Raw genomic sequence first — 13,193 nt, forward strand, 5'->3', positions numbered from 1 at the left:
AAGCCCTATCTTTCCTGATTAAAGGAAACACCAAATGTCTGTATTGAGCAAAGTATAGACCTTAGAGATATGAACTTGGTTTTATCAGGAAATTTGCTGATCTTCTGTCTTTTACTCTACCCTGATTTGACAGGTCTTTGATCCATGGAGATTTTAATATCCATGTTTGCTGCCCTGATGACCCCTGTGGCTTACAATTCTTATACCTCCTAGAACTTTTATTACTGGGAACAATATTTTGGAGAAATTTCGATATTTTTTTAGGAAAAACCATAGTGCAGAAACTGCTTGTCTTCAGGTTATGAATTATTGTTATCAGCTGATGTTGGCCTTAAGTGCCTTCTCGTTCTCTTATATCTAAGCACACCCTTTGATACCATTCACCATGATATCCTTTGGACTGTTTTGAAACCTGGGTGGGTATCAGTGGCACAGCTTTGCAATGGTTCAGGTCCTACCTAAGAGACAAGTGTTTCTACATTGGTCTTGCTGACTCCAGGACAGCAGCAACAGGTGTGCATTGTGGGGTGCCTCAAGGCTCCGTACTTGGTCCAATCCTATTTTCCAGTCATGCTTCCTTTAGGCCACCTTTCATGTAAACATAATATCAGTTTCTGTTTTTACGCTGACAATACTAAGATTTATCTAAGAATATTGACAACTTTCATGACTACCCTCCACAACGTCATGGAAATTCCTTCAGCTAAATGCATTGCCATTGGCACCACAACAGACTGCTGTGGTGGTGAATTTATTTAAGACAAAATGGAGAGAGTGTTGAGTTTTCCCCCAATAGCATGTGGCATCAACAGATCAGAGATGTCTGACTAAACATTATAACATACTGTATACTATCTATAAATACTACCTATAAATAGAATAAAGCCATGTGAGAGTGTGCCTGTTCTGGTTAAAGACAGTATATTCTACCAGTGAGAGTCCTCTCAGTGTACTTCAGAGTGAATCCCAGGACCCCTCCAGTAATCTGTTTCAATTTGATGTGTGTGAGTCTCCACACCAGCAGTCCCAGTCCCATCATACGCTCCACTACCACTCAACAGCCTGTTTAGAGAAGGGCTCACTGACTCTTCACAATTCACCATGCTAATCCCACTTTTGCTGTGCTGGAATGCTGATGGCAGCCGCAGTGTTTTCTGTGCTCTGATCCCATATTATTGTCTTATGTTTTTGTTATTTTGAGTGAATGGAAAATTGGATGGTAATGTCAAAATCTGCATATTTTTCAGCTGTTTCTAACTAGAAATGTATTGTAATGTAATGTGTATTGTAAAAAAAAGCAATATATCTATATATACAGCAATGATACCAGTAATAAACAAAAGGGCATTAAGTCATTTAGAACTAAAATCGACCTCTATTAGTGACCAAAGAATGGCAACAGCATCGACTGGTTTCTGGCACAAACATGAATAATTAAGTCACACCACAAGACGGGATCAGGCAAGCTAATTAGAGACGAGGTCCAACAGAAATGTCTGGAGAAGAATTGAGGCTGTACAATCTGGGGGGGAAATTTTTTTAAAATGACCTGTAAAATATTAAGTATTTATCTTTTTGTCCTTCACTTTAATGTCCAGTACAAAAAAATATGAAGAAATATGTCTAAATGTATATGTTAACCAGTTTTCATTGAGCATTGAGTCAGCACACGGTGGCCTTAAAAACACCACTACTGCTTCACATTAAAAGCCTTCTAGCAATTTTCTGTACTATTCATCAGATTCCAAAGAGTTCTTTTTTTTTAATTTGACCTTGGCTTTTAACCCTCTCACTCCCAGCTCACTGTGAAAAGAGTGTTGTGTCTTGCTTTCAGTCTACATATCAATAGTCCTGTTCTTCGCTGTATGTGTTTTATTGTGGTGATCCAAGCAACACATACAGATTATATTTATGAGGTATTTATCTTTTATCCTTCCCTGTAAGACAAATTAAACAGGATGGAAGATGAGTTTTGTAATGATTTGTGAAACATCCAGTTAATGTCCATTACAAAAAAAACATAGAAATATGTCTAAATTTATATTTCATGCATTTTCATGGAGCATAGAGTCAGCACAGAAAACCACTGCTGCTTCACAGACTGATCAAGTTTGGTCATGTACTTCTCTGCTAAAGTGAGGGAAAAGGCTGTAAAGAGTTCACAATTGCCAGTAAACATTTTTGCCTGTCAGACAATTTTAATGATGCTTTTATAAATAATTCCTTTACTAAGCATTAGTTGTTTTTGTTGCACTTAAAGTCAATTTTTTACTTTTGTTATTTATGATTTTGTTATTTGATGTGGTTTCACTGATTAATTGGATTACCGTCCTGTGAATAGCTATCATATTTGACACCTTCAGAATTCTTATAAATGTATTTGGAGGTGAATTTGGTAATCTCTACATGTATATAATCATCACAACTATCCACATCAAATGCTTCTGCATTGTCAAAATAATTTGAGTTATTTGAAAAAAAAAAGGTGTAATATTAAGAGACTTCCAAGACAAAAATGTAATTTTTGGCCTTGGATTTAAAGGGTCAACTGTGAAATTATAGATCAATATACACTTCATTTATGCAGCAATGAAGCATAATATAAGACTGCTAGAAAACTGCCAACATATATCTCTATTTTTAAATGTATATGTCCTTAGCATTTCTAATGATATCTAGTTGTGTAGCAACCCATGTTTTATTATGGATTAAGTTAATCTCCATACATAATGCTGGTTCATATTGAAATGGTTCTGTCATCACTGTAGTTCAGGCCTATCCTATTCAAGCAATGAGAGCTCAACTTCAATGTTATGAAAGCTATGAGGAATGGATGGAATTTGAAAGATAGATAAAAATGCATAGAAGATGAAAATTCAATGATATGTTTTCAATTATTTATTAAATGCAAACATGAATTGGCCAACACATTGGTGTTTTGATCATCTTTTTTTTTTCAATTGATGATCTGCGCTTTCTAAAACCTCATATATCATGTAGAAAGGAGGAAATTAGCTGATATAATCAAATGAGATCTATTTTTCGGTGAACATGTCTCTACACTGCTAAATCCTGAACATATACAGCATGTTTGTCTGTCATTGCAATTGTTGGTTCAGTGAAGCCAGCTGCAGTATCACAAAGAAACCTTTACTGTCCTTTGTTGTCAGCTGAAGAAAACGTATCTCCGGTTCTCGCTATCTTCAGGTTTCATTTGAACTAAGGGATTACATATTTTTCATGTGGTTGAGGAAAAATTCAGGACACTCAGGCTCATGAAACCCTTTAAATCCTGTTGTATAATATGACTTTTTTTTTCCTCAAAAAGGCTGACTTCCCTCAGAGAAATGGTTTGAAAGGAGAATATTGTCCTCATATCTGTCTTTAGTTTGCCTTATAGCTGCTTCTTTGGTGTTGATGGTGCCGGTGTACTAATGAAAACAACATCTGCATGGAGTGCTGACAAGGTGTGAAGACAACACACACCATACCAGATGCCATGCTAAAGTGGATTAATGAATGTGGGTTTTCTCTCAGCTTTCTGAAGTATATGAAGTAATACTGGGCCACAATGTTCTAGTGCAACCCCCACAAAAGTGCACATGGTGCAAAGGTCCACTCCTGTTATGGGGTTTATTTCCAAAGGTGGAATATGTGTTGCCTCCTTTTCTATGCATCTGATCAGACTTCCAGTTTGACTTTGGTGTTTTAACTGAGAAAAGATGAATCATAGTGAGGCATCAGGATGTAGAGACTGCATCTACGTTTCTCCTTTTTTAGGGGGTTTTAATTAGTCTACGTGCACGATGACGGTTCACGTTCAAACGGCTGCATCATCATCATATATCACTGAATTCACACCTGCAATACAGTCTGAAAAAATATATTTTGACTAAAAATGCTGTACTGGTGCTCATGCTGACTACAAGAGAATTTTCAGGTAATTATGTTTTTCCAAAAAAACAAACAAACCAAAAAAAAATCAAAAGTCAGGCTACTGAAAGAGAGAAGACAGTGAGGAGTGAGAAGAAAGGCCTCCGAGAGAAAACAGCTTGCTAACAAAAATCTTTCAAGAGAAAAGTGAGTGAACATAACTCACTATGACCTCTTTTAAAAAGATTTTTAAAAAGTGTTTTTTTTTTTTTTTCCTACCTTTCTGTTTACGGAGACACAAAGTGTTCAATATAAAACAAATAAGTGTTATAAATAAGTACAGACTATTGTAAAAATAATCTTTACTTCCATACTTTTCAAACTCAACTCATTATTAATACATGTTTTGTTTCTTTCAGGTATTTTTTTTTCATTCCATCACATTTCATTTCAGCTGTTTTTATTTCAAAATGTCTTTTTTACATATTTCTGTCATATTTCAGTCACATAGCTGCCTCTGCTCTATGTGTGTTGATGAACAGATAAAACCTTTTTGATGAAAAGTGTCACTTTGAAATAAAACGGTCATGGGGGGGGGGGGTGACATTGTAAAATAAAAACAGACATTAAATAAAACTGACTGTGATAAACTAATTGTGAAAAGAAGCAGGATAAAATAACATTTCATAACAAGTTTTAAAACTATATGAAATGATTTCACAGTTTCATGATTATATTTGTCTGCATTTATTCAAGTGCTTGTTTATTTCTTAATGTCTTATTTATTTATTCAAGACGTTGGGTCTCTATACATCTTATTCACATTGCATAACAAAGACTTAAGCATGGCGTAAAGGATGTTGTATAATGATTAGCTCACAGTAAATGTATCACATGCTAATTGTATATCAGCTGAAATGTGCTGACATTTCAGATACAGTGTTTTTTTTTTTTTTCTTTTGTGAGAAATATTTGCTTCAATATCTTATGAATCATTATTGGGTTTGTCTATATCTTATGAGGTTTTATCAGTGATTAAGCCTAATAAGCAGTGCAGATGCATGTGTGTTAGTTGATGACAGGTGAGAATGGTTGTTTTAGGAGGAGAAGGCTGCGTGTGCTCACAGTTGATACAGTAACTGAAACTATTTGCTCCCATCCCCAAATTAATGACTTTGAACTCATTTTGCGGTAGAAGAAGAACTTTTTATACCCGCTGTACGATGTGGCAAGAATATATATGCAAATGGTAGATTTAATTGCAGAAACATAAAGTGGAGAGAGAATGGAATCATCTCAGCAGAAATGATTTAAAGCCAGCACAACTATGTTGAATCTAATAACAGAGACAATTTTTTTACTGTTGTGACTGTCCCACATTTACACCCGCGGGTTTATTTATAGCGACGGAACCACAGCATGCATGTTCTGCCTCCACATTCCTCAACAACTATTAGAACCTTTGACCACAGGCCCGCTTTAATCTTCCTCCAACGTGTTCCGTGCGTTTAATTGAACATAAATAAGCCAGCCGATGTGACGAGGGTCACATTAACCTTGACCCCCGGGGAGTCGGCGGCTCGGTGACTCATCAGCCATTACTCCCATCATGCAGCGCCGCAGATCGGCCGTCTGGGGGGGAGTGGGGGGGAATCACTTTAGCGTCTTCACAGCCGATGATGATTGAGCGGCTGAGTAAAAGGAACTCTTCTTCCTTGTCGGCGGCGATGCTCTCGAAGGGGAGCTGGAAAGGGAACGCTTGAGGGGCCGTTCCCCCCTCGCAAGGATATTTATCACAGGCAGGCCGATCTGTTTTACGCTCAGGAGACTCGCAGACGGCCCCTAATAAACGTTTAGAGGGGATGAAATATTCATGCGGAGTTAAATATGGATCCTAGAGCAGTCGCCGCGCATTAAACACCGTCAATACTGATCAACACCGACACCCCTCTTTTCTCCCACTCCAGAATCTCCCCCCACTAAGTCTCTATCGGCTGTGCCTGTAGATTTTTTGGAAAGGTATGAAGGAGGATTCAGCCATGCAGAATGGAAGGAGAGATGTCTGAGGAGTGAGTGGGAGAGCTTGGAGAGGTGCTCTGACATGCGTTTATGATGAGTGAGTGCAGCAGTCAGATGTGTCGGGCTGCTTTTATTGATGTTAACTAACTAACCGTAAAACAGAGATTGCTGCTCCAGCAGTGGAAGCTGTTTTTCTCCTCAGACAGCTCACGGAACATCAAGCACTCACATAAAATTGGACTCAAATAGTACACACAAACACACACACACACACACACACTCCTTTGCTCTTTCATACACTTGTATACATGTAAATTAATGATCAGTCTATGCAGCATCTTAGTGGCAGTCATATTGGAGGACCTCACCTTTCGAGCAACAATATAATGGAGAACAAGTTAGTGGATCTGCACACTTAACCGGGGCTCATCGTGAATTAGTTAGACACAGTGGCCACCCCAGTGAAACCATGGGAGGGACTAAATGGATCAGCATGGTTCAATCTGTCAGTGTGTCTGTCCATCTGTCAGGTGCAGTATACTCTGACTGTCAAAGCTCTGCACCTCTGTATTCCCAGAATTACACTGATCGGCCTCTTTCATGTCATAAGGTTCAAGTCTATGTAGGACATGGGTTTTTTTTTTTTTTTTTTGATAAGTAATCAAATTTGTGACTGGAGTCCACACTTCTGGCCCTTTTCCCTGAGACAACATTAGATAAATTAGTTTTGCAGGACAAAAGGAGGGTATAAAATAATCATGACATATCATTAAGGACACAAAAGTCATGTTCATGCTATTGTTTTCATGAATTTGAGGGTTTTTAGAACCTGAGGAGGAATTTCTATAGTTACACATAAAAGACACTTGGTGTGTTTTTAAAGCTAAATCTGATATTTCTTAAACTAAAGATGTGGGATTATTTTAGTCAAAATGTAAATTAATTTGTATAATTTCAATGCTAATTAGGCTAGGCTAACCATATCCTGACTCTGGCTGGCTATGGTATTGATCTTCTCATCTCACTTGTGGAAAAAAATAAAGCATATTTCCCTAAGTGTTAGGATATTTTTAAGGAGGAATTTTTTGGTCGGTGCACTTGTGGGTGCACATGTGGTCATAAATATATGAAAAACAAATAGCTGCATGGACATTTTGGACAGTAAACAGCTTACAAAAAATAAAAAAAAATATGGTATAAATTAGCCTTATGTTTGTCCGTAACTCCCTGTACCCTTGGTTATATTTTCATCTCATACCAACTCAATTTTCACTCTCCTGTTTTAAATCTAGTTTTCCTCAACCCAGTCTCTTATCAACATGTATAATATCTGATGATAGTTTTGTTATTAAAATGTGTTTTGATAACACTTCTAGTGAGAAATGTGCATTTTATTTTCATAATCTTCGTTCAGTGAATGTATACGATGTTTAGTTTGTTGGTTAGCACAGAGATTTTTTTCAGGCTTTCTATCGTTGCTATGGTGGTTGCTATGGACGCTGCTATGGACAAAGAAATGAAGTGTATGAAGTATATGAAGGTGACAAGAGCAAAAATTAAATGTGACGTGCATAAATAATTCAATTATGTAACAGTGAAGGTTGAATGTGATGAACGTTGTCAATTCCAGTTTGATAACCTCGTCTTCATCCTGCTTATATGGCCATGGTACAAGATATGATCCACACACACACACACACACACACACACACACACACACACACACACACACACACACACACACACACACGATATTAATTGAGGAAGACTATGTTTTAAGAAAGATGATTTTATATTAAATATCCTCAGCCACATATTCTTGGAAATATAAAATTTAATGAGCAACTTCACACTTTACAATCACAGACTATAAAACACCTTTTCTTATCAGAAATAGTGGCGTTTGGATGTGGGTTGCGACAGACTGGCAGCAATTTAACATGGAATGAAGCCCGCTGACGGCAGACAGCCCAAAACAGTAGTGGAACACGCCAAGTCCTCCCACAACACAATGCTCTACCTACCGCTATCAAACACTGACAAAAAAACCATTTTTTTCTCAGAATCAAAGGGGAAATAATTCAAACTGATGGCCTTAACGTTAACTTATGGTATTGTTGAGTTATCAAGAACATGTGTTTTTGTGTTGAGAATGGTTAAAGACACACAGTGGCAGTGAGGAAAATACTAACTAGTGGCGGGTCCTCTGCTCAGCCAATCATAAAACTTCAAATTCTGGATTTCAATTTCAATTCATCCCAGAAAAACATAAGCGTCTCATAATTATAGAGCCGTTATTGTCATCATGAACTGGAAGAAGGTTGTTGACAGAAACATTATATATATATATATAAAAGTATTTTTATTGAACAAGTGAAGACAGTGTGTGGGTGTCCCCTTCTTCTTTTTAGAGCTCTTATTGTGAAGGTTTTGCGCTGTGGACCAACGTAGTTATTACACATTTTGATGTGAGACTGTCTTGTTTCCTTCCATGATGTGTAGCCATTAACAATCTCTACTCATGATAAACAAGTGTAATGTCACATTTCCACATATTTACCTTATCAGACTGCATCAATCATCCTTTTAGACCGTTAAGTATATACTGTCGACATATTAGTGCACAACCAATCCTCTGATAGCCATGGTTACTAAGATCTCAGTGGTTCAAACCTCTGTAGTCTCTGGTTTGTTTATAAAATACACAGTAGTGTTTTCTGACCAGCTGAGATGATGTGAACCACAGCTGAGGAGTCACTTTGTCATGTGATGGTTAAATGGAACATTTCCAGTGTCTCACAGGTCAACACTCGAGGGATATCATCATCAGTGTGCGACAGAGTGTTTGATTTAATGAAAACCAGCGACTGGCTGCTGAAACTCCAGCAGACTGCAGGCTGGTTTCCCACAGTGCAGTGCACTCATCTGGAAGCAGGAAGTAAACAAATAATGCCACAGGCCAAACAGCTGGGGACGGTGGGCTGTGGGCAGAGACACAGGAAACTGCTGCTCGGATTCCACTGATGTGTCAGTTTGTAGATAATTTAATACTGATTTTGGTTTTGTCACTGAATTTAATTTTAAAATCGAGAGCATTCAGAAATCACAATAATATATTTTGTAATGATTTAAAGGCAAGTGAGCAGCAGGTTGCAGGTGGTGAACAGTGGTGAGATATGACTAGCTTTTAGAATGCACACGACAAGAACACAACTAACCCAAATATCAAATATTCACATTATAAGGATGATTGACATTGTAAGCCACATACTGTGTGTTCTGAGCACTATCCCCTCCCTATACTGAGACCAGAATGAACATTATATATATTTTTTTCAAATTGAGAAACAGGAAATATATACGATGCATATCCACCAATCTGACAACAGAGACACTGCATTTAACAAACTAGAAACAGAGAAAACATTCACTCATCAAACATGTGAATATGTTCAATTGTACAAAGAGAGAAAAACAAAAAGCACAAAGACCAAACAGTTCTAACTTTTAATTCTAGTATTTACATATTTGTCTACTTTGCTTTGATCATACTTTGACTGATCAGCCGCTGAGAGGAGAGATACTTATTGAATATCACTCTAGAAGCTTATCTGTCAAAATTAAGACGTTTATGCTTCACTTGAAGTAGCAGTCAATTTCCCCAGCAAGGTTGGCTTCACACACATCTTCTACACAACAGTGAGCGGCCTATAGAGGAAGAAAGGGATCAATAGTGAGCACAGAATCAATGTCATCTATGATGAATGATGAATGTCAGGTAATGTGCAGTATCGATACGTGTCTTTTGTTCCGCTGTGTTTGTGAGAAAATACATAAAGTTGGATCAAGGTCAGCTGATACTGAGGTGTGGAGGGCTTGAAAGACTGTTTAGATGCATTGTGGGTAATATCAGCAGGACAAAAAAAGGACAGAGAAAGAGATGTGGAACAAGGAAATAAACAGACAGTGAAAGAAAGAATCTGGGTTTAGCATAGAGAATAGTAGCAGAGGGCAGCGGAATGTCGAAGAAAAATTGATTTCATTAGACAGGAAGTGAAGACAGAAACATATCCCTGCAGCTTTCTTATACCACATTAAAATGTATTTTCTTTCTTTGTGGTTTTCTACAGGTCTGATTCGGTTGCAAGAACTTATAAAGGCACCGTCGCGGTACAATATCCGGTTAAAGATCCGCCAGCTGCCTGCGGAGACTAAGGATGCCAAACCGCTGTTAAAAGAGATGAAGAGGGGAAAGGAGTTCCACATCATCTTCGACTGTGGCCACGAAATGGCTGCTGGGATCCTGAAGCAGGTGTGTGTGTGTGTGTGTACATATCTGTAGGTGGAGTTGTACATACTTACTGCACATTTTTACATCCTGGAACTATAAAAGAGACAAGTGGGTGTAGATGATAATAATGCATTTAGACCAATTATGTCTCAATTAAAACTGAATTATCTTATTATCTCTAGATGTTTACTTGTCACTATGACTTCATTATTCCATCGTCTTGAATAACAAATAGTGATTTCTATGTAAAAGGCATACTCTCTGTCACCTCTGTCCTGGTCTGGTCTCTCTCCAGAGATCACTGCACATGATTTAATCCACTTGAACAGACCATGAAGTACAGAAGCCTTTTATCCTGCCATAATGACACATTTCAATTGAGATCACAGGAAAACAATGTTGGATATCTCAAGATAGTAATATAATCATATCAGACTCATGGGCTTTGTTATCTGAAGATGATAATCACAAGATAATGGTTTGATATTTCAAATAACAACATATCAGAGCAATGTTAAAGTAACAAGCCTAAAAACTATTAGCAACCACAATGTTGTTCTGCACTGTAGCTTCACACTAAGCTGACTATGACCAACTATGTTGTACATAGATCAGTATGATAATATATATATAGTTCTGATGGATGGACCAGAAACTGGATAAAAATATTATTTTTGTGTGTCAATACTGTGAGAAAAAAGTATTTCTGAAGGGCCAGGCCAGTCTTGGTGAAATTTGTATTTATTTTATTTATCCCAGTCCACCACTGCACACCAAAGATCTTAGCTTTTAATCCCAAATGAGTCAATTTAGCAGTAAACTGGTCACAGCTTTTCACAAATTACATGCTTATTTAGTCTACAGATTTAGAGGATCAGTGAGTAAAACCTGTCTCACATTGCCTGTAGGAGCTCGCAGTCCCACAAAAACTATTTTATTAGTAGAGCTCATAAATGAGTTTTATCTCCCTTCATGGTGTACGTGACTTTACTGAGGAGTTGATAAGAGTGATACTCATCAATCAAAAACATAGTTGTTTGCACTGACCTTTAAAAATGAACAGAAGTTTCACTGCAGAGTGTTTGCATGGATATTGCTGCTTATAATCTGCATCTACATGTATAGATTGAACATATTCTCTGCAAAGGTAGTCTGTACATAAAACCTCGATTTTACACAATGGCTTTTTCAGGAATGTCATTCGGTGTAAAAGAGGAACTTTGCAATGAGTTACTCAATTAACGAGCATTCATATTTCTCCTGCTTGCAGGATTTATCAAATATTAAAGTCAACATGATTCACCCCCAGCACTCTGTCACTCTCCCAGGGATTTTAATCAATGCCTGAGTGGTAGATTGCTGGGGAAGGTCAAGGACTCCTTTCATTAATAATGTCTGAGAGAAACCCCGCTAATGGGAGGTAATGAAAGACTGTCCTGCTCTGATATTCTCATTACATGACACACCAATAAGTTACAGATCATAACTACTGTTCATTAGCTATGAGCCAAGCCTTTACCCCTAAAATAGAAACCACTAAGAGGACGACAACACAATCAGGTGAGAAGATCTGTATTGTATCATTTCAAGACTAGCAGGGGAAAAATGTGTTGTTGCAAATACCTTTCAACAACTACGAAACGGGCTTATTTTCATGCTCTATATTTAGAGTCCACACATTTAAAAAAGGTGAAAATGAAAATCTATCATGGAAACATATGGCTGAAAATTGGATTGAGCTAATAACATAAGTTTTTAATGTAGAGGACACACAATCTGGGTGTAAAGCAGTTTTGGGGGGGGGGTGATATTCATGTGGTTGGCAGTCTGCAACCTCACTGCTAGATATCACTAAATCCTACATACTGGTCCTTTAAAGCAGTGAGCCTTACTGTAATTGCCAAAGTCGGCAGCCCCACTTTTAAGATGGAATTGTCACTACATCCTACACTACAAGGTGTTGCTAGTCATATTGAACTGCTATTGAAACCACTATATAGCCTTTTCTGTGTCCACACATTAAATTATCAACATATGATGTCTAAACAAGACTGCTTTAAGGTGCGTTCACACACACTGGGCATATTCACGTCTATTTGTGCAAATCTGAAGTTCCTGGTGAGTTCAGAGATCAGTCATCACACAAACACACAGGCACATTCTTTGCATATGTTGCTAGCTGGCTTACAGCTTACATCTATACAGTCGAAATGTTGGCTTTTGGGGCTGATTAACACAGACTGCGCAAGCCATCTAGTTGAAAATATTTGTACAAATTACGCAAAGTTGAAAATTTGCTTCACATTCTGTCTGAACATACCTTAAGAGCTGTTAGAATTTGTATTGTTTAGTTTATCACAATTCCAGGATCTCTTTACTAGATGTACAGAAATGAAAGACTGTGACAAAAATGCATGTTGTCTGAAGTGTTCTTTTAAGTATTTGTAGTCAAAATGAAAATTAATTTAGAGTTTTGCAGTGTAATTAGCAAAATTACAGGTTTGCAACCTAAAACGTGATGCATTTGGCTTTGATTGCCAGTGTGAGCAAGCCAGTTAGCAGAATTTTCACACAGTTTCGGCAATATGCACTTTGCCTAACTGTTAATCAGTACCCTGTGATTGCTTGCATGTGGTACTTGAAATATGTATTTCCAGTTTTATATAGCTTTCCTTTATTTAGCTTGAGTAGACAGATGTATACGTATATTGTTACAAAGAAGCACAGATTGTAAAAACTGTCTTGTCAAATTGAAGTGAACGCAGTGAAAGGAAAATTTGCTCTGAATGCAACTTCAGGTGCAAACACAAAATCAGAGAGTGCTTCTTCTGTTCTGTTGATAGCTTTAATAGATGTTGTAAAACACATGTTTCTTTATTGATTCATTTTCAATGCCCATAAGTGGCATCAAAAAAAAATGGGGAACATAGATACATGCATTCTGAAAGGTTTCCGGCACTCATCTGTTATCACAAGGTCCAGGAAATGGAAATGGCAGCATGTGAGTCAC

General features: G+C 37.5%; 1 protein-coding gene across 3 annotated transcripts in view; it reads left to right on the top strand.

The window, feature by feature from the left end:
• The window catches only part of grik2 (glutamate receptor, ionotropic, kainate 2), a 201,829-nt gene that overhangs the window by 12,451 nt on the left and 176,185 nt on the right, over positions 1–13,193 (top strand). For all 3 annotated transcript variants that reach the window (XM_042423288.1, XM_042423289.1, XM_042423290.1), the window contains exon 4: positions 10,023–10,204. In XM_042423288.1, coding sequence (XP_042279222.1) covers positions 10,023–10,204 — 182 coding nt within the window. The remainder of the gene's footprint in view (positions 1–10,022; positions 10,205–13,193) is intronic.

The sequence above is a fragment of the Thunnus maccoyii genome, chromosome 10 (genome assembly GCF_910596095.1).
Source record: "Thunnus maccoyii chromosome 10, fThuMac1.1, whole genome shotgun sequence".
Taxonomy (NCBI): Eukaryota; Metazoa; Chordata; class Actinopteri; order Scombriformes; family Scombridae; genus Thunnus; species Thunnus maccoyii.